The sequence below is a fragment of the Schistocerca cancellata genome, chromosome 3, assembly GCF_023864275.1.
Source record: "Schistocerca cancellata isolate TAMUIC-IGC-003103 chromosome 3, iqSchCanc2.1, whole genome shotgun sequence".
In the NCBI taxonomy this organism is placed as follows: Eukaryota; Metazoa; Arthropoda; class Insecta; order Orthoptera; family Acrididae; genus Schistocerca; species Schistocerca cancellata.
Genome location: NC_064628.1, coordinates 5242270 through 5264911, shown reverse-complemented (window position 1 = coordinate 5264911; position 22642 = coordinate 5242270). Strand labels below are relative to the sequence as shown.

General features: G+C 47.2%; 1 protein-coding gene across 2 annotated transcripts in view; it reads left to right on the top strand.

Annotated features, from left to right (window-relative positions):
* The first annotated feature begins 456 nt into the window (after nucleotides 1-456).
* LOC126176768 (regulation of nuclear pre-mRNA domain-containing protein 1B) overlaps nucleotides 457-22642 on the top strand; it is an 82684-nt gene continuing 60498 nt past the window's right edge. For both annotated transcript variants that reach the window (XM_049923937.1, XM_049923938.1), the window contains exons 1-2: nucleotides 457-685; nucleotides 827-1066. In XM_049923937.1, the coding sequence (XP_049779894.1) occupies nucleotides 532-685; nucleotides 827-1066 (394 nt within the window). In that variant the 5' untranslated portion in view covers nucleotides 457-531. The remainder of the gene's footprint in view (nucleotides 686-826; nucleotides 1067-22642) is intronic.

Sequence of the window (22642 nt, the reverse complement as noted above, 5' to 3'; positions counted from 1 at the left end):
CAACGAAGATGTCATAAAAAGAGGCTAAATATAGAAACTAGAACTATACTTCTATATGCCTTCTCCCGCGAAGATAATATTACTAGTCTTTAAGATTTGTGACCGAAAAAGTTCATGTACCAGTAAGTTAAAATGAGAGCACATCATTTTTTTTCGCCTTTTTTTTTACATATGGTACCGGTACCGATTGCAGATCATAGATATAGATGAGCATCGTTGTTTTATATCTTGTACTTCCCTTATCACAGTAGACTACTGTTGAGATCTCTCACACAATTTATTGTGGTGACAGAAATACTCGTAAGTGTATACAACTATACAAGACTATGAAAACAGCAGAGCAACGCATTCTGCTCTACAAAATTGGTGTAACAATGTGGACAACACTGCGCAATAAAAGACTGAAACATTGTTGGTATAAACATTATTTTTTTCTAGTTGGCAGCACTGTAATGTTTGTATCGTTGGAACAATAGAGAAGCGATGTGTTATTTACGTGCAAATGGAAAGATTATCTAGAACGCGTATGAAATGATGGCTGGCTTTACGGAGTCGGCATTATCTAAGAAACTTGCAGACCTGAACAGTTCGCAGCAAAGCATACAAACTCTCTCCCTGTGGTTAATTCATCACCGAAAACACCATGCCGCAATTGTGAAAGTATGGTTCAAAGATTTTCTAAAAAGTAAGTTTGAACACGAGAAACAAAAATATGTAATGTTTGTGCGTATGTCATGTTTTGAAATAACAACTGGATCAAAGAATAGTATCTAAAATGTAGATTGAGCGTGTGGTTTGTGTATGTTTTGCAAATTCCTAATTCTAGGCAACGCGAATAGGAAGCTGACCTTTATGTATCTAGCGAATGATGTTATTCAAAATAGCAAGAGAAAAGGGCCTGAATTTGGGAAGGAGTTTGGAAGTGTTCTCAAAAAGGCCTTCGAACATTTTTCTCTTCCTGAATGTGACGAAAAAACGATTAGGAACCTCAATCGAATACTACAAGTTTGGGAAGAAAGAGGTGTTTATGACAGCAAGATGATAAAAGAATTCAAGAAAGCTCTGGGTAAGTGACACATGTATTATTTATTTTTTTATATTATCTGTTTAAGGTTGAATATTGAGACTACCAAGAAGTTTCCTTTGTGTCAAGTTTTGCAAAACTTACTTTGAAACTCCCTGCAGCTGTGCAAAAATTCCAATTCCAGTTGGTTGTATTGATTAATTTATCTTATCAGTCAATTTGTATCAAGTGGAAATGTAGTATCCCAATTGAGATATGCAGAATGTTCGTCAGATGGGGAAAGTTTGTTATTAACAGAGTAAAATGTTGATAACCAGTTGTTGGGTTGTGTCCCTTTGTGATATTCATGAAATACTGTTAAATTTTAACTGTGGATCACTATGCACCAAATGGCCCAATGAGGCCCAACTAACCATCTCCAATCTGAAAGAAATTTTAAACGGTGTTCTTTGCAGAATAAAACTTAACTGTGAAAATCTGAGATCAAGACAAAAAGAAATTAAGTTTTATGAGGATTTTAGTGGAGGGCTGCAAACCGTCGGGTGAGCTTTGATAGGTATACCTACATTTATGATGGCTCATTTAAATTGAAACTAGGATAAATACAAAGTAGATATTTGACTCAGTTGTTCAACTTTTGTTCTCTGCACAGTGCTATAATTATAGGGTTGTGTCATTGCCAAATAGGCCGGCCAGTGTGGCCGTGCGGTTCTAAGCGCGTCAGTTTGGAACCGCGTGACCGCTACGGTCGCAGGTTCGAATCCTGCCTCGGGCATGGATGTGTGTGATGTCTTTAGGTTAGTTAGGTTTAAGTAGTTCTAAGTTCTAGGGGACTGATGATGTCAGTAGTTAAGTCCCATAGTGCTCAGAGCCATTGCCAAATGCTACAGTTTATTAAATAGAACTTACGTTTCTCATCTTGCTAAAGATGATCAGTATTTTTCTTCATTTTTGTTTCATTAGAGATAGCTGGTGTTTCTGTATCTAAATATGAAGTAGTTAATTATTTAACTCTGGCAGTAAAGTACAGCTCTTGAAAAAAAAAATTGTTTTTACCTGTAGCTGTCAACTTACCAAGTTTCATTTTAGCTAAATTCATCATCCTTGAAGAAACCTAAAAGCTGCTTACATATGAGAAAAGACTTTCCCATCCTTTTTCCCAGCCTTTGCTAATACAATTACCTAGAGTTTCTGTTCTTGTATGTTTCATCATTCCGGTTAAAACTGAATTTGAAGTTACTTGTGATATCAAACAAGTTCTTTAATGTCCTCTTCCCCCCCCCCCCCCCCCCTTTCAGCTTACTCAGTGGGCCATCATAATCAAGACAGTATGAGCATTACTGATAATTAGAATGTGTCCCACTAGAAATTGCAATCTGCTCACAAATTTTACTTTATACTTTACCGATCTTGCATTTCGTATAATCTTGCGAATCTTATTTAGAGACATTAATATTTCCGAGGTAAATGGCCAAGAATTGACACTCAGGACTGAACAGGTTGTGCAGTTTCTGTTTGTTCAACAACGTCTGAATTGATAAGGAGGATAACAGACAAAGTTTCTTGTGTGCTTCATTCTGCACATTGTGCTCTATTTTTGTGAGCATGCCATTTTTATTGACATGATTTGTTTCTATAAAAGGCTTGCAGCAGTTCTTTTACAAGAATAACCGAGTGACAGACAAGGCTTTGTGATGGGAGAGATCATTGAATTTGTTTCAAGGTCATAATCAGAACCTAACTTAAGACATCTTTGTTGGTCAGATCGGGTTTCATTCTGAGACTAGCCGTTTGTCACAGGTACTAAAATGGACCTGAACAACAAACTGTGCAAGGAGATAAGTCAGGAACCAACATCACATTTTAATTAGATATACTTCTGCTGCAGCATCTTGAAGCTGATTAGTAAACAAAAAATTGGGTCAATAGAAGCATCAGATTCCACCCATCTGCTTTGACCCGCGACATAAGGGTGTTGTAATGTGTGACAACATTACGGCGTGGAGTTTGTGTGTGTGTGTGTGGGGGGGGGGGGGGGGGGTGACCTAATTTGCAGTGCTGGAATTTCTTTTTAATTTTTTTTTGTCTCGAGTTGTGATGTTTTATATATTTATGGTGTATTAATTGTGTTTTAATTTATGTAAGACTGTTTGATTTTGGAGTTTTTGAGGTATTGTGGTTGTGATTTTATTTTTGTGGTTATAGATGTTGGTTATTTGATATCAATAGTTGTGGTTGATCTATATAGGTTGAGGAAAATGACAGATTCCAATTTTTGTAGTTGTAGGTGTTGCTGATTTGCTGTCGTCAGCTGTGGTTGAAATATATAGGTCAAGAGAAATGTTCGATTTTAATTTTCGTAGTTTTAGGTGTTTTTGTGGTATCAACAGTTGCGGTTGAGCTGTAGATGTCAAGGGAAGTGTCAGATTCCTGTAGATTTTGTTGGCGTAGTGGAATGTTGTAATTTTTTTGTCATTTTGTGTGTTTTGGGATCGTGGTGTGTTTTTTACTGTTGTATTTAGCTTGTCCCACCCTAAAACACCCAATTTCCCGCAGCCGTCCTGTTAGTTTGATTGTGTTTTTGGAGGAAGATGTTATTGTCATAAATATGAATTTTCGTGTTTGTCGTGTGTATGTAATGACGTCATAGGTGCCATATTGGAGATGCTTAGAATGGCCATTTATGCCATATTGATGATGTTATGGGTGGAATCAAAAACTTCTATAATCCCAAAAGATTCTTTTTATATTGTAGGCTTGACAACTAAGGTGGCAAGAAATTGTTCAGTTTGCTCTTGAACTCAGAGTGATTAATTTCTTGGCTACAATTCAAAATTACAACAGCCTACCAATTGCCTGCAGATAATTTGTACTTTGTGAAGTAATAGACCCTCTCATTTACAGTTGTCTCGTGGCAGATGTTGTTGGTTTTAGTTGTAGGTGGTAGCCACTAACCGTTATTACCCTCATGATCAGACTGTCAACAACAAATAAAATACAGCACGCATTATACAGTGTTGGTTGAGAAATGACTGTGTCAGCGTGACTTCCCCCTGCGGGTCCGGGGGTTAGAATAGGCCCGAGGTGTTCCTGCCTGTTGTAAGGGGCAACTAAAAATGTCTCCCACTTTTCATCCCTGTAAGTTCATGTCCTATTTTATGGTTTGACCTGCCACTCTCCGAATTCTACGGAAGTGCAGGCCATGTGGGGAAGGATGCCTTACGTGGTGTACCAGTTATCCATAGTGCCATTAGATTCGATCTCCTAAACCTCTTCTCGTCATGGCTTTACATCTCCACCTGCAATTCAACTATTTGGGTGAGGACACTTTCTGGGGTACGTCATCTTCTTCGGTTGTCTCCTGTCCTCTTTTCCCCCCATGACAATAATGAATTTCTCTGCACCCACCGAGCGAGGTGGCGCAGTGGTTAGCACACTGGACTCGCATTCGGGAGGACGACGGTTCAATCACGTCTCCGGCCATCCTGATTTAGGTTTTCCGTGATTTCCCTAAATCGCTTCAGGCAAATGCCGGGATGGATCCTTTGAAAGGGCACGGCCGATTTCCTTCCCCATCCTTCCCTAACCCGAGCTTGCGCTCCGTCTCTAATGACCTCGTTGTCGGCGGGACGTTAAACACTAAATCTCCTCCTCCTCCTCCTCCTCCTCCTCCTCCTCCTCCTCTCTGCACCCCATACCCAGCACGGTAGCTAGTCCGTTGTGGGGGGCCATTGTCTACCCATTTGGTGGTAGCCGTCTGGCAACACAGGGATTGCACTGCTGATGCCTGAGCTGTAAACTGCCCATGTATGCCAAGGAGTGGATGTCCATCTTCTTGGGGCATCAGGACTCCCAGAAACAGTCATCATGCAAGGTGGCCTTTGCCCGTGGGGGCAGCCCCTGAGTGGAGTGGGTGGTATCAGGGCGGATGACCTGCAATGAAGCGAACCAAGTCATCTCTTGCTGGTGACCGAACGGCGCCAGCATGTTCTAAGAAGGGAAAGATGAAATATGATGCTGACAGGTATTGCCATAAATCGTTTCCCTCCCTCGCTGCACCGTGGAAGGAATGTAGGGCTACAGAAAGAAGAGCCATTTTTGCCATGGTATTTAGTCTGTAGCAGAATTGATGGGGACTCCTTTCTACCTACAAAGCCTTAATTTGTTTATTGAACATCTCAAGAATAAGTTTGGGGAAGTGACAGCCCTGTGCAAGATGAGAAACGGTTCACTCTTGATTCAGACTGCATCCCCAGCCCAGTCCCAGAACTTACACGCTTGTGGCCAGCTGGGTGATATTCCTGTTTCCGCCACTCCTCCCCACGAAAGCCTAAACATGGACCAGGGGATTATTTTCCGTCGCGACCTCCGCTTGCAGTCTAATGACGAGTTCCGTGCTAATTTAAAACAGTGAGGTGTTCATTTCATCCGGCGAATTTACAGGGGACCCAAAGACAAGAGGGTTGCTACTGGTGCCTTCATCTTCGCCTTTGAGGGTGATTCATTGCCTGAAAAGATCAAAGTGATGGATTACCCCTATGACGTTAAACCATACGTCCCTTCCCCTGTGCGGTGCTTTAAGTGCTGCAATTCCAGTGCCACATGTTGAGACTGCGGACATCCACTGCATCCAAATACTCCAAGTGCATCTCATCATACTTGTATCAGCTGTGGAGGTTACCACTCCCCCTGCTCGCCAGACTGCACAGTACTCCAAAAGGAATGGGAAATCGTGGAGTACAAGATCCTGGACTGGTTGACTTACCAAGAGGCTAAATGCAGATTTGAAAGATTGCACCCCATTCGGTTGACGCCCACATATGCTGCAGCTACGTCAACATCACCGTCACAAGTGGCGGTAGTTTCACACTCTGTGCTGCGAACAGTGGGCCCTCCGGACCTCCAGAATACATCCGCCCGCTTGGTGGTAGGGGGCAAATCTTCTTCTGTTGCTCCCAAAGCACCTACTTCAGGAGCAATAACGCCCCCGAAATGCAGGGGACATCGGTCCCCTCCCCCCAGCTAGAGAAGCAACAGCCTCCTCCGTCTCCTCTCGTGTGGAAGGGGTGCGGACACTCGCTTGTGACAAAAGGAATTGAAAGCTGCTGGATGAAGAGCTTCACGGTCTCCCTCCATGCCTGAACCTACTTTCGAGAATTCCCTAAAGAGAAGTGAGAGGGCAAGCAAACCAAGAAGAAGACTGCTAAGAAACATGACCCTCCAGTAGCCCCAGCACCACCATTTCCTACTGGTTCTGCATCTGAGGATGAGGTAGAGATTTTAGTGTCCCCTAAGGACCTGGATCTCACTGACACCTCATCCACTATGCAAATACTCAACCGGTGGCAGCAGGTGAAGTCTGAGGCAAAACCTGTCTCCTTGGTCAATACATGCTTACCCCGATTCCAGAAAGTGTTGTCATCCAGTGGAACTGCGGCGGTTTTCTCTCTCACCTAGTTGAGTTATGTCAGCTTTTAAGCGTTTCACCTGTTTTTTTTTTGCATTGTCCTTCAGGAAACCTGGTTTCCTGCAGTGTGTACCCCAGCCCTTCGTGGCTATCGGGAGTACTACAAAATCAGTCCTAGGATTGAAGTTTGCACCTTCGTCCTTACCTCTGTCTGTAGTGAACCTGTGACCCTTCAAACACCTTTATAAGCTGTGGCTGTCAGGGTGAGGACAACACAGGAAATTACCATCTGTAACATCTACCTCCTCCAGATGGTGATGCAGCGCTCCACAAATTGTCCGCGCTCATTTCGCAACTCCCTCCGCTTTTTATTGTTCTGGGTGATTTCAATGCCCATAACCCTTTGTGGGGTGTCACCGAGGTTATTGGCCATGGCAAAGATGTTAGCGACCTACTTGCTCAATTCGACCTTTGCCTTCTATACAGGTGCCCCCATGCATTTCAGTGTGGCACGTGGCATCTATTCAGCCGTTGATCTCTCAGTTTGCAGTCCTGGCCTTCTTCCATCTATCCACTGGAGAGCACATGATGACTTGTGTGGTAACCACTTTCCACCCTTCCTGTCCCTACCCCAGCATCCCTCATCTTGACACTTGCCCAGGTGGGCTCTTCCCAAGGCTAACTGGGACACTTTCACATCCGCTACCAACATTGAGTATCCGTTGCATGAAGTGATCCACATTCTCACTAATGCCATTGTTCTGCAGCTGAATCGGCAATCCCTTGTTCCTTCGGTTGCCTTTGACAGAAATCAGTGCCTTGGTGGTCGCCGGAAATCATTGCGGCCATTAGAGACCATAGGTGGGCCCTCCAACATCATAAGCGCCACCCCTCCCTTTTTTTCCCGTGGGACCAATTTAAGGAGAAGTCTCCATGGTCATGGAACGAGTCAATACATGAAATTATAACATGATGGTAGAAACAGATAAAATGAAATATAAGAAACATATTCAGGGGACAAGTCGTAAGTTTAAATAAAGAAAATCAGCAATGTAACACTGGAATTTGCTTAATTTTTCAGCTCTTTCAGGAGCTCCTCGACAGAATAGGAGTGAGCCATGAAGAAACACTTCAGCTTAGACTTAAAAGTGTTTGGGCCATTGCTGGGCCCTGTGCCCAGGTTCACCTCCTCATCAAGTGAAGGAAGCAGGAGTGTTGAGAACACTTTGCCTCCACTATTGGAACACGAACCTCTCCCTCCCAGGTTTGGACCAAGCTCTGCCTACTTTACGGCTATCAGAACCCTGCAGGTGTACCTGGAATTTCCACAAATGGAACTATATCTGCCAATCCAGATGTAATTACAGATCATTTTGCTGAGCATTGTGCTTGCATCTCTGCATCTGAGAATTACCACCCCATCTTTCTTCTCCTCAAACAGGGTGGAATGACAACACCTATCTTTTGCTCCATGCCACCCTGAGCCTTATAATGCTATCTTCAGTGATTGGGAATTTCCCGTGCCCGTGCCGGCTGTCCTGACACATCCTCGGGCTCAGACTGCATGCATTCGCAAATGCTGAAACATCTGTCATTGGATTCCCAACGCTACCTCCTGGCCATCTTCAACCGCATCTGGAGCGATGGCGAATTCCCATCGCAATGGCAGGAAGGTATCACCATTCCAGCGCTAAAGCCCAGGAAGGACCGTCTAGATGTTGACAGCTATCATCAGTGTTCTGTGCAAGCTGCTAGAATATGTGGTGAGCCGATGGTTGTGTTAGCTCCTTGAGTCTCGGAGCCTTCTGGCTCCATGCCAGAGCAGTTTTTGCCGAGGAAAGCTCCCCATTCACAAATTGTTGCACCTGAAGTCTCCCATTCAATCGGCCTTTTCCCTGCAACACGACCTTATAGCCATCTTTTTTTTTTACCTGAGGAAGGCCTAAGATACCACTTGGTGGCACGACATCCTCGCTTCTCTACATGAGTGGGGTCTCTAGGGCCTGCTCTTGATTTTTATACACAACTTTTTGTCACTCCATACTTTCAGAGTTCGCATTCGTGCTTCCCACAGTGCACTCCATATACAAGAGAATTGGGTCCCGCAGGGCTCTATCCTGAGTGTCCCACTCTTTTTAGTCGCCGTTAATGGTCTTGCATTAGCAGTATAATCGTTGGTATCTCCCTTCCTACACACTGACGATTTTTGTATTTCCTTCTGCTCCTCTTCTATTGTTGCGGCTGAATGCTGGCTGCAGGGAGCTATACGGAAGGCACAGTCTTGGCCCTCACTCATGGCTTTCAGTTTCCGGCTGCCACAACTTGTGTCATGCACTTCTGTCGTCATCGTCGTGGAGTCCATCCCCATCCAGAACTTTACTTCAATGACCAACTATTTGATGTAGTGGAGACTTGCCACTTTTTGGGACTGGTGTTCGATGTCTGCTGAATTTGGCTTCCCCATCTTCATCAGCTTAAAGAAAAGAGCTGGCGACACCTTAATATTATTCGATGCCTGATCCCCACCGACTGGGTTGCTGTTCGTCCTACACTGCTGCTGTTGCTGTACAAAGCCCTTGTACGGTCCTGTATTGATTATGGTAGCATTGTGTATGGTTCTGCATCGCCCTCTGCACTGTGTCTGCTGAACCCTATCCACCACTGTGGAGCTTGCCTCGCGACAGGAGCCATCCGAACGAGTCCTGTGAACAGCCTCCTTGTGGAAGCTGGCATTCCTCCATTGTGGCTCCGGCGGCAACTATTGCTTGCAAATTATACCGCCCACATTCGTAGTTTGTCTCACCATCCAAATTACTGTCTCCTTTTCCCTAACACAGAGATGCACGTACCACAACAGCGGCCCAGAACTGGGAATCCCTTTGCCGTCCATGTCCGGTTGCTTCTTACTTAACTCAATGCTTTCCCCTTACCACCTTTCCTGCGGGTTGTAATCTCACCCTCCCACACGTTACCATTAAAGTTCTCTTTCTTTGCACAACTTTTGAGACTTTGAGAGGGGTAAGATTACAAAAGAAGAACTTTTGTACTTATCTTGATTATTTTGTTGTTGTTATTGCTGGCTCAAAATCTTGTTGTGTCTAGGAGTACACTCTTGCTGCTGAAAATTTTGATTTAACGTTGCGGGTTCTTGAAGATGAAATAACTGATGAAGAGTTGCCTGTTGCTGTGAAGGTCTTTATTTTATCCCATTCTTCTAAATCAATTTCCACATTCAATTACATTGTTGGTGACACTTATAAAAACGTCTACTTCCATCTGAGGCATTCCCACTACTACTTGCATTCTGCGGTACTCACAATTTCCAAAGAGTTTACAAAGCAAAGGAGCTTACAAACTTTCTCGACAGGAGTAGAATCTTTACCAATTATATCATTATTTCATAAATACAAGGGCCATTTTTTTATTCAACCTCCGATAGGCTATAAATAGAAGACAAGTTTGTAGAAAACAATTATTTTACTACCAAAAGTATTGTTAACTTATGGGTACTTTTCAACATAATCACCAAAAAGATTGAGACATTTATTGTACCTGTGGACAAGCTTTGCAATACCCTTTTCAAAAAATGTTGCCACCAATGATTTCAAATGAGCACTGACATTGTTTTGAAGATCTTCGTTGGTTTGAAAGTGCTGCTCTACTAGCCACATCTTCAGTTCAGGGAAAAGGTGAAAGTTGTTAGGTGCCAGGTCAGGACTGTTTCGGTGGATGATCAAAAATGTTCCATTGCAATTATTCAAGGAGCCGTTTGGTTGTGGCAACAATGTGTGGACGAGTGTTGTCACGGATCAACACAATTTCTGAATTCAGCATTCCTCTTCCTTTGTTTTGAATGGATTTCCGCAAATGTCATAAAATTTCACAATAAGTAGTTGCATTTATAGTGATTCCGGGCTGCATAAACTCTACAAGCAACACATCTTTTTGGTCCCAAAACATGGTGGCCATCCCCCTGCGGGTTCGGGGGTAAGAATAGGCCCGCAGTATTCCTGCCTGTCGTAAGAGGCGACTAAAAGGAGTCTCAAACGTTTCGGCCTTATGTGATGGTCCCCTGTTGGGTTTGATCTCCATATCTCAAAATTTTTCCGAAGAGCGAGCCGATTGGGGAAGGGCGCCTTACTTGGTGCATTGTGTCCATTTTGCGTTGAGAACTTTCGCCAGCTTATTCGTCGTTGCGTTGCAGTCCTGCCCGCTCTACATCTCTTGGGCATGGATACGCTCCTGCGTGCACTTTCTGCTGAGCAATGTGCAGGGCCATTTTCTGCACTGACAGCGACCATGGACCACGTGTCACCTAACATCCAGCACGGTAGCCAGTCCGTTGTGGTGGGGCCGCCATGTACCCTGTTGGTTGTAGCCCCCTGACAACACAGGGATCGCTCTACTGATGCCTGCGCAGTTAACTCCCCACGTATGCCAAGGAGTAGATGCCCATCTCCCTGGGGCATCGGGACTCCCGGCAATGGCCATCCTGCCAGGTGGCCCTTGCTGTGGCTGGGTGGCGCCCGTGGGGAGGGCATCAGGGTGGATGACACGCAATGAAGCGTGGCACATCTTCTCTCGCTGGTGGCCAGCCACCAGCAGTCTCTAAGCGTTCAAGGGCCCATTTTAAAGGTAACGTTTATGACGCCAAATTGTTCCCCTCCCTCGCCACACCATGGGAGGAATGGAAGGCATTGAATGAAAGTGAGACGTATTCGCCCAGGTATCTTGTCTGTACCAGAGCTGATGGCAAATCATTTATATCCATGAAACCTCAGTTCTTTGTAGAGCATTTAGAGGACAAGTTTGGGGAGGTGGAGGGCTTGTCGAAAATGCGGTCCGGATCGGTGTTGATAAAAATGGCATCTTCTGTCCAATCACTAGCCTTGCTCACTTGTAATAAGCTGGGGGATGTCTCCGTCACTATCACGCCCCATAAAAGTTTGAATATGGTCCAGGGCATTATCTTCCACAAGGATCTCCTTTTACAGTCCGATGACAAGCTGCGCGCCAACTTGGAGCGCCGAGGTGTCCATTTCGTTCGGCGCGTCCACCAGGGTCCGAGGGATCATCAAGTTGCCACCGGAGCCTTCATCTTGGCCTTCAAAGGTGACACATTACCTGAGAAGGTCAAGGTGATGGTGTACCATTGTGATGTCAAGCCATATATCCCTCCGCCCAATGCGGTGCTTCAAGTGTTGGAAGTTCGGCCATATGTCTTCACGCTGTGCTTCCGACCTCGTATGCCGCGATTGTGGTCGACCCTCCCATCCTGATACTCCCTGTGCCCCGCCTCCCATCTGTGTGAACTGTGGAGAGCACCATCCGCCTTGCTCGCCGGACTGTCCGATTCTGCAGAAGGAAAATCATGGAAATCAAGACCCTGGACCGACTGACGTACACTGAGGCGAAGCGCAAATATGATCGGATCCATCCGGTGCGTATGACATTTTCTTATGCAGCAACTGTAACTTCTGCTACAGTTCCATCAGCTCCAGTCAGCTCTCAGAGTCGAAGGACTACACCTGCCCCCTTGATGGTGGGGGGCACTAAACTCCCTGTTGCTCCTGTTTCATCTACTTCAGGAGCAACACCCCTCCAACCATCGGGGACGTCAGTTCCCCCTTCCCAGCCGGAGAAGCGTAAGACTTCTTCGGCTCCTCTCGCCAGGAAGGGGTCCCTTGGGGACCTCCCTTCGCAAGTTCCGACCGGTACAAAAGCCGACAGCCGCAAGTGGCTCAAACAACCACTGATCCCTGGTCGTAGGGACACACGGTCGTCGTCTGTCCCTGAGACTGACCCGGTGAGGCCCTCCCAGCCTGAACCACTGAAGGCGCAGCGAGAGAAACAGAAGAAGAAGAAAGTCCCCAAGGCTAACGACATTGCGGTGGCACCCATCCCACCGCTTCCTACAAGCTTTGAGTCTGAGGATGAGGTGGAGATTCTGGCGTCCGCTGCGGACCTCGATCTCGCCGGTCCCTCCGACGCCATGGAAAACACTAGCACAGGTGCTCAATCGGAGGCAGAAGGTGACCCAGCGGCGTAATCTGCCGTCCCAGTCCCGTCACGCCTTTCTCAGCCATGGCCAATACCATCCTCCAGTGGAACTGCAGCGGTTTCTTCCATCATCTAGCTGAGCTCCGACAACTTATCAGCCTTCGCCCTTTCTTCTGCATTGCTCTTCAGGAAACTTGGTTTCCAGCAATGTGAACCCCCGCCCTCCGTGGCTATCGGGGTTATTATAAGAACCGAGCAGCTTATGAAAGGGTGTCTGGTGGCGTCTGCATCTATGTCCTTAACTCTCTTCACAGCAAGTCTGTCCCTCTACAAACAGCTTTAGAGGCTGTCGCTGTTCAGGTGTGGACGCCACAGGCTATTACCGTCTGCAGTCTTTACCTTCCACCGGATGGTGATGTCGTGCAGCATGAGCTGGCTGCACTGCTAGCCCAATTGCCGTCACCTTTCTTGTTACTGGGCGACTTCAACGCCCATCACCCTCTGTGGGGTGGGTCAGTGGCAACAGGTCGAGGTGCCACCATTGAGCATTTATTGGCACAGCTCGATCTTTCACTTTTAAGTGATGGTTCCTTCACACACTTCAGCGTGGCGCATGGCACGTACTCCGCCATCGACCTTTCGATTTGCAGCCCTAGCCTCTTACCGTCTGTTGACTGGAGTGTGCATGACGACCTGTGTGGTAGTGACCACTTCCCGATCTTTCTGTCACTGCCACAGCGTCAGTCTTCTGGGCGGCCTTGCAGGTGGGCCATGAATAAGGCTGACTGGGACTTGTTTTCCTCCACTGCTGCTATTGAGCCTCTCTCTCGTGATGACATCGATGCGATGGTTCAATCGGTCACCACCGGCATCGTTACTGCCGCCAAATCTGCCATTCCTCGCTCTTCTGGGCCCCCTCGGCGGCGGACTGTGCCTTGGTGGTCGCCTGAGATCGCTGAAGCGATTAAAGATTGCCGGCGGGCGCTCCAGCGTCACAAGCGACATCCCTCCATCGAACACCTTATCGCCTTCAAACAGCAGCGTGCGCGTGCCCGCCGCCTTATCCGCCAAAGGAAGCAGGAGTGCTGGCAGCGGTATGTGTCCACCATTGGCCTCCATGTCTCTCCATCGCAGGTCTGGGTTAAGATCCGACACCTCTATGGCTATCGGACCCCTCTCAGCATCCCTGCGCTCTCACTGAATGGAGCAGTTTGTACAGACTCCGACGAAATTGCCAATAGCTTGGCAGAGCATTTTGCTATGAGTTCCGCTTCTTCCACGTACCCACTGGCCTTCCGCTCCATTAAAGAGCGGATGGAACGTCGGAGCCTTTCGTTTCGCACCCACCACCCAGAATCTTACAATGCTCCATTCAGTGAGTGGGAATTTCGCAGTGCCCTAACTGCTTGCCCTGATACCATTCCTGGGCCAGATGGCATCCACTGTCAGATGCTGAAACACCTTTCAGTGGACTGCCAACGATGCCTCCTCAACCTTTACAACCGTCTTTGGGTCGAGGGGGAGTTTCTGTCGCAATGGCGGGAAAGCATTGTAATCCCCGTTTTGAAACCTGGAAAGAACCCTCTGGAGGTGGACAGCTACTGTCCCATTAGCCTCACCAACGTTCTTTGCAAGTTGCTTGAACGGATGGTGAGCCGGTGCTTGAATTGGGTACTGGAGTCTCGGGGCCTTCTGGCTCCGTCTCAGGGTGGGTTCCGTAAAGGCCGCTCCGCCACCGACAATCTGGTGAGCCTGAAGTCAGCCATCCGTACTGCCTTTGCCCGCCGTCAGCAGCTGGTCGCTGTCTTTTTCGACATGCGGAAGGCGTACGATATGACATGGCGTCATCACATCCTTTCTACGCTTCATGGATGGGGTCTTCGGGGCCCTCTGCCGATCTTTATCAGAAATTTTCTGTCGTGTCGTACCATCCGCGTGCAAGTTGCGGCCTCTCATAGTTCCTCCCGAGCCCAGGAGAACGGTGTGCCACAGGGTTCTGTTTTAAGTGTCTGCCTGTTTTTAATAGCCATTAACGGGCTCGCTGCGGCCGTGGGCAATTCTGTCTCCGCATCCCTGTATGCTGACGACTTCTGCCTTTACTATAGCTCTATTGGCATTGCAGCTGCTGAACGTCAGCTACAGGGCGCAATCCGCAAGGCGCAGTCTTGGGCTGTAGCGCATGGTTTTCAGTTTTCGGCTGCCAAGACACGCGTCATGCATTTCTGCCGGCGCCGAACAGTCCATCCCGAGCCGTGGCTTTATCTTGCCGACGAACTCCTTGCTGTGGTGGAGACCCACAGGTTTTTGGGTGTAGTTTTCGATGCCCGGCTGACTTGGCCGCCTCATATTCGGCAGCTTAAACAGGCGTGTTGGCGGCATCTCAATGCTCTGAGATGCTTGAGCCACACCCGCTGGGGCGCCGACTGATCTACCCTGTTACAGCTCTACCAGGCGTTAATCCAGTCTCGTCTGGATTATGGGAGTCTGGCTTATGGCTCAGCATCCCCATCTGCACTGCGGGCACTGGACCCAATCCTCCATAGCGGGATCCGCCTTGCCACTGGTGCTTTCCGGACCAGCCCAGTGGACAGCATACTAGTGGAGGCAGGTGTCCCTCCCCTGCGGTTACGGCGCCAACGTTTGCTGGCCGCTTATGCTGCCCATGTTTTTAGCACGCCCGGACATCCAAACTATCGTCTCCTGTTCCCGCAATCGGTCGTCCATCAACCAGAACGTCGGCCCCGGTCTGGTTGTACGATCGCAGTCCGCGTCAGAGCTTCTCTCAGGGCTTGGGGTTTTCCCTCTTCCACCTCCTTTCCGGGCCCCTCTGCGTACACCCCCGTGGTGTGTGCCTCGCCCTCGCCTTTGGCTCGAATTGGCACAGGGCGTGAAGGACTCAGTCCCTCCAGAGGCCTTCCACCGCCGCTTTTATTCCTTCCTGGCCACATATCAGGGCTCTGGCATTGTTTACACTGACAGTTCGATGGTTGCTGGTCGTGTCGGGTATGCGCTAACTCTAGGGGACCATTCCGAACAACGTTCCTTGCAGGATGGCTGCAGCGTTTACACTGCTGAGCTGGTCGCCATCTTTCATGCCCTAGAGTATATCCGCTCCTGCTCAGGTGAGTCCTTTGTTATCTGTAGCGATTCCCTGAGCGGTTTACGAGCTCTCGACCAGTGTTTCCCTCGTTGTCGTCTGGTGATGGCTATCCAAGAGTCCCTGCATACTCTTGCCCGTTGCGGCCGCTCTGTGGTCTTTGTGTGGACCTCCGGTCATGTCGGTATCCCGGGCAATGAACATGTTGACCGCCTGGCGAAAGAGGCCACGAGACAACCATCTGTGGATGTTGGCCTCCCAGAGATTGATTTGCGGGCAGTCCTCCGCCGAAAAGTTTTTGCGCTTTGGGACGCTGAATGGCGCGATAGGATCACGCCCAATAAACTCCGTGCCATTAAGGAGATGACGACTGTGTGGCGGTCTTCCATGCGAGCCAACCGCAGGGACTCAGTCGTCCTTTGTCGGCTCCGCATTGGCCACTCCCGGCTGACACACAGTTATTTACTGCGCCGGGAGGACCCTCCTGTATGTCGCTGCGGGGCGGCTTTGACAGTGGCCCACATTTTGTTGGCCTGCCCCCTTTTAGCTGTGGTCAGGCAGACATTTGCGCTGCCTGATACGCTCCCTGCCCTTTTATCTGATGACCCTGTTATGGCTGTTTTAGTTTTACGTTTTATTCGGGTAGGGGGTTGTTATTCTTTAATCTGAGTGTTTCTGTTTTATTTTATTGTTTTGTGTTGATTCTGGCCTTTGGCCTACAGTTTTAAACTAAGTTTTTAATGTGTTTTCGGTGGTTGGCTTTTCCTTTTTTTGTTCCTATGGTCGGCCAACCACCGTCACATTCCGTGTGATTTTATTTCGTTTTGTGTGGTCCTTGTCTATATTTCTTTTGTCTTGTGTCGTCTGTCTCCTATTCTGTTGAACATTTTTTATTCTCTGTGGGTATTTTTAGTATTTTGGAAAAAGGGACCGATGACCTTTGCAGTTTGGTCCCTTTAATCCTTAAACCAACCAACCAACATGGTGGCCATAACTTTTCTGTTGTTGAATGTTTGTTTGAATTTTTTAGGTTTGTTTGGTGAATTTGGATGCATCCATTGTCGTGATTGTCGTTTTGTTTCCGGTGTGTCGTATTGGATCCAAGTTTCGTCACGGCTGTAGTGCCATGCAGACTGATGCCTTGAAGTCGGCAATGGCGGAGTGTGTAGTGAGAGAGATGCACAGTAGACTACAGCGCATGTCCACTTTCTGCCACTCGCGTAGCTTTTGTACTGAGCAACAGGAGGCTGGGAAGAAAAAAAGGCCCTCGTAAATCCAGAAACAAATTTAATAACTAGCATTTGATTGCGCAATTAATAATATGAATCTTAAGTATGCCAGAAATTTTGTAATGTAAATTATTCTTAAAAGAAGAGTAATTTTAACTGTTAGTACATATCGGTTGTAACACGTTAATTTCTTTTGTATACATTTTAGCCTGAAATATAAAAAAATCATATACAAAATCATATGAATTCTTTTAATGAAACAGCTGAGATGATTTTAACCTATGCAAGAATCAATAGTATACATGGTACCAGATATCTCTATAAAAAAAAGGTAATGTTAGTTAGAGGAGGATCATTCATTATAGGGTCCACTTCCGTTCGCCTCCATGGTCCGTATCTCAGCCACAGCTTTGGCTGGGCCTATTGCAAGTCCCCAAAGGCTCAATTCCACCCGAGGCCCTCTGCCAGCAATTTCTCTCTGTTCTTGGTGAGTTTGAGGGCTCAGAAATAATCTACACAGATGGATCAGTGTTCGACTGTCTTGTTGGCTTCACTTATGCTCACATCGGCCATACTGAACAGCTCTCCTTGCCAGATAGCTGCAGCGTTTTCACTGAACAGTTAGTTGCCGTTAATCGTGCTCTTGAGCATATCCACTCCTGCTCTGGTGAGCCCTTAGTCATCTGTAGTGACTCCCTAAGCAACCTACAAGCTCTCAACCCAACCAGTGCTAACCTAGACATTCTTTGGTAATGACTATCCAGGAGTCTCTTTATGCCCTGTGCAACTGTGAACATTCCGTGACCTTATCAGTTATCGGTCCATCTAAGGGTGGGTGTCTGGCCTTCTTTCTGAGGCCTTCACCCTCCCTCCATTTTAACTCTCTATCACCCTTTCTTTGTATTTGTTTGTCTTGGTGTTCGTCTTTTCTCTATGTGTGTTCATCTCGCCTTGTCTTTTTGGGCTGGACATTTTAGTGTGTTGCAGAGTGGCTGGCTCATCCTCTGTTATTCTTGTGATTAGCCAGTCCAGACCAATCTGCTCTCTGGTTTTAATACCTTCCTCTACTTTTCCACGTGGTATGTTTTCCCCGCTTTCTTGTTCATTTCTTTTGTTTTCTCTTTCGGTGTGATTTCTCATTCCTTTCAACCCCATTTACTTTCTCAAACTAAATTTGGGTATTGTCTTACCTTGCGCCGGGTTTGCACCTGGGAAAAGGGACTGATGGCCCTGTAGTTTGTTCCCTTTATACCCCAAATCAACAAACCAATGTGACTAGTACTTGGAGTAGTACATTTGTACAGTAATCTGCAGTGGAGTGGTAACCCATTCTCCTTTCTTAATTTTTTCAGTTTTAGATTTCCATGGTCAATAATCTCTCTGTTTATTTTGTAGGAAAGTTCTGGTAGAACCTAATTACTTTAGGAATAAAGGAGTTCACTCAGGGAAAGGAAGAATGTTGAGTAATCATCAGGAACAGACAGACACGCGCACTCACACACGCGCGCACACTCACACACACACACACACACACACACACACACACACACACACACACACACACACACACACGCGCGCGCACTTACACACACACACACACACACACACACACACGCGCGCGCGCGCGCGCACTTACACACACACACACACACACACACACACTCACACACACACACACACACGCGCGCGCGCGCACTCACACACACACACACACACACACACACACACACACACACACACACGCGCGCGCGCACTCACACACACACACACACACACACACACACACGCGCGCACTCACACACACACACGCGCGCGCGCACTCACACACACACACACACACACACACACACGCGCGCGCGCACTCACACACACACACACACACACACACACGCGCGCGCGCACTCACACACACACACACACACACACGCGCGCGCGCGCACTCACACACACACACACTCACACACACACACACACACACACACACGCGCGCGCGCGCACTCACACACACACACACACACTCACACACACACACACACACACACACACACGCGCGCGCGCTCTCACTCACACACACACACACACACACACACACACACACACACACACACGCGCACTCACACACACACACACGCGCACACACACAAGAAAACTTTCTAGCTTTTGGAGTAATTTATTTTTGAGCTAGAGTTCACACACCCATGTCTATGCCAGTGCTACATTTCAGCATGTGGTCTAACTTCAGTTGGATGTTGTGTTGAGTAGGGTCGGTAGGAGACAGAGAAGCGGGAGGCAAGGAGAGTGGTTGGGAGTGGATGGCTAGTGGCTCAGAGGAGGGAGCCGTTCTGCCAGCTAGGAATGTGTGAGGGAGGGATGGCAGGTGCTCGGGGTAGGCACGAGATGTACGGTTGTTGAAGCTGATGGAGTGTGGCACATCAGGCTGCCAAGGAGGCCCGCAGAGGGCAGGATGTTGTACAGTGTCGTATTCCCCTGCAGGCTGTCATTTCTGCACTACATAGGAAGTTCATGCAGTTTTCGGATGAGGAATGGCTGACATTAATGGACAATAACCTTTGGTTGTTGAAATCAACTATCTGGCCATGGCGTTTCTCCTGCTGGTTGTTCAGGCGGGATGAAGTGATCCTCGCATGTCTTCCAATTGGGCACTGGCCTCTTACACATGGCTTTTTACTACAGCAAGCAGATCCCCTGTTTTGTAATGCTTGTGGCGTGCAAGTCTCTGTATGCCTTATTTTAACAGAGTGCATTTTATACTGTGATGCAAGGGTAGAAGCAAATATCAGTGGAGATCTTCCCTCTTTTTTAGCTGATGATGAGATGAGTGTGACTAAAGTTTTAAAGTTTCATGATGTGTCTGGGCTCTGACCTAAGCTTTTAGGCTGGAGGTTTTAGTGTGTTGTAAAGTGTCTGGCTCACTCTTTCTTATTCTTGCGGTCGGCCAGCCACGTCCATTGGCTGTATTGTTTTAACTCCTTCTACCAGTTTCTTCCTGTTTAGTTAACATTTTAATATTGCCATGATACTTCGTTTTGTGCTTCCATGTGGGTACGCACTCATTTTCCACATTTTGTTACTTTTAGTTTCCGTGCTGCATTATTGTCTTGTTTGGTGTACTTTACTGACACTTGTCTGAAACTGATTTTGCCCTGGTGCTGAATTCCTTGTTGTCAAGTGCCCATACCAACATACCCATCCATTCACATCCCTGTTGTAGTATGTATAGTGACAGAGAACTTGCAAGGGTATAGCTTCATACCTTAATACTACCATATCTGACTTCTTTGTGTATTGATTCTTCTTGACTAGTCTCTTAAACTTCAGGCTACTCTTCATCACTAGTAAATTTTGATCTGAGTCTGTCTGTGCTTACAATCCAGTATCTGTTTCGGAATCTCTACCTGACCATCATGTAATCTAACTGAAATCGTCCTGTATCTCCCAGCCTTTTCCAAATATGCCTCCTCCTCTTCTGATTCTTGAACAGATTATTTGCTATTACTAGCTGAAATTTATTGCAGAACTCAATTAGTCTTTCTCCTCTCTCATTCCTAGTACCAAGCCTATATTCTCTCTGACTATTAGATTTTCATCTCCCTCTACGTACTGAATTACCCGTTCAGTATCCTCATATACTTTCTCCCTCTCTCCCTCCATCTTCAGCTTGCAGTGTCGACATGTGTACGTGAACTATCATTGTTGGAGTTGGTTTGCTGTTGATTGTGATGAGAACAACCCCATCACTGAACTGTTCACAGTAAATCATTCTGTTCAGGATGATGATGGATCAAACTTGTCTGGTCATCTAGATTTAGGTTTTCCACGATTTCCCTAAATAACTAAAGGCAAATGCAGCCCGTCGGCTGGGTGCCATGTTGTCCTCATCACCATCTCACCTTCATCGCTGTGCAAATCGCCCAACGTTGCGTCGCCTGAATTGGGTTGGATTGTTTGGGGGAGGAGACCAGACAGCGAGGTCTTCGGTCCCACCTGGATTAAGACTTGCACTTGGCTGCCGAACTGTGGAAGGTTCCGGGTTACAGAAGAACCCCAAAAGTGCCCCACTTGTGACAGGATACTTTCCGGGACTGGATCAGATTCTGAATGTGGCTCTCCAGCAGGGATACGACTTCCTCAAATCCTGCCCTGAAATGAGATCCATCCTTCATTAAATCCTCCCCACTCCACCTAGAGTGTCTTTCCGCCGTCCACCTAACCTTCGTAACCTCTTAGTTCATCCCTATGATATCCCCAAACCACCTTCCCCACCCTCTGGCTCCTTCCCTTGTAACCGCCCCCGGTGTAAAACCTGTCCCATGCACCCTCCCACCACCACCTACTCCAGTCCTGTAACCCGGAAGGTGTACACGATCAAAGGCAGAGCCACGTGTGAAAGCACCCACGTTATTTACCAACTGACCTGCCTACACTGTGAAGCCTTCTATGTGGGAATGACCAGCAACAAACTCCATTCGCATGAATGGACACAGGCAGACAGTGTTTGTTGGTAATGAGGATCACCCTGTGGCTAAACATGCCTTGGTGCACGGCCAGCACATCTTGGCACAGTGTTACACTGTCCGGGTTATCTGGATACTTCCCACTAACACCAACCTGTCAGAACTCCGGAGATGGGAACTTGCCCTTCAGCATATCCTCTCTTCTCGCTATCCGCCAGGCCTTAATCTCCGCTAATTTCTAATTTCAATTTGCCGCCGCTCATACATCACCTGTCTTTCAACATCATCTTTGCCTCTGTACTTCTGCCTCGACTGACATCTCTGCCCAAACTCTTTGCCTTTACAAATGTCTGCTTGTGTCTGTGTATGTGCGGATGGATATGTCTGTGTGTGTGAGTGTATACCTGTCCTTACTTTCCCCGTAAGGTAAGTCTTTCCGCTCCCGGGATTGGAATGACTCCTTACCCTCTCCCTTAATACCCACATCCTTTCGTCTTTCCCTCTCCTTCCCGCTTTCCTGACGAAGCAACTGTTTGTTGCGAAAGCTTGAATTTTGTGTGTATGTTTGTGTTTGTTTGTGTGTCTATCGACCTGCCAGCGCTTTTGTTTGGTAAGTCTCATCATATTTCTTTTTATATATATGAGAGAGAGAGAGAGAGAGAGAGAGAGAGAGAGGGGGGGGGGGGGGGGGGAACATTCCACATGGGAAAAATATATCTAAAAACAAAGATGATGTGACTTACCAAACGAAAGTGCTGGCAAGACACACAAACATACACACAAAATTCTAGCTTTTGCAACCAACGGTTGCTTCGTCAGGAAAGAGTGAAGGAGAGGGAAAGACGAAAGGATTTGGGTTTTAAGGGAGAGGGTAAGGGGTCATTCCAATCCCGGGAGCGGAAAGACTTACCTTAGGGGGAAAAAAGGACGGGTATACACTCTCGCGCGCGCGCGCGCACACACACACACACACACACACACACACACACACACACACAGACATATACAGAGGCAAAGAGTCATATGTGTATATATATATATGTCTCACACACACCCTATTCCCGTACACCACTATTCCATGCACGAGATCCCAATTTTACCAGGGAATTGGAAGTGAAGGAAATGCTGTCTCTTCTGAATGACACACTAAAAAGAAGTGTGAATGAGATGTTGAGCTACAGCATGTAATGGAAGACGACAGCAGAAGGTTTTTCCCCACAGTAATGAGAATGGCTATGAAATGGCTGTATAGAGTAGAATACTGTGTCATACAGTTTGCGAATTTCTGGATGGCCGCTTGGTTATGTGGGGAAGCGCGAGGGCCAGTGAGACAGGGAGGGGGAAGAAGAAGAAGAAGTAGTGGTGGTGGTGGTGGTGGTGGTGGTGCCTCAGAGGTCAGTGCTGGCTGCT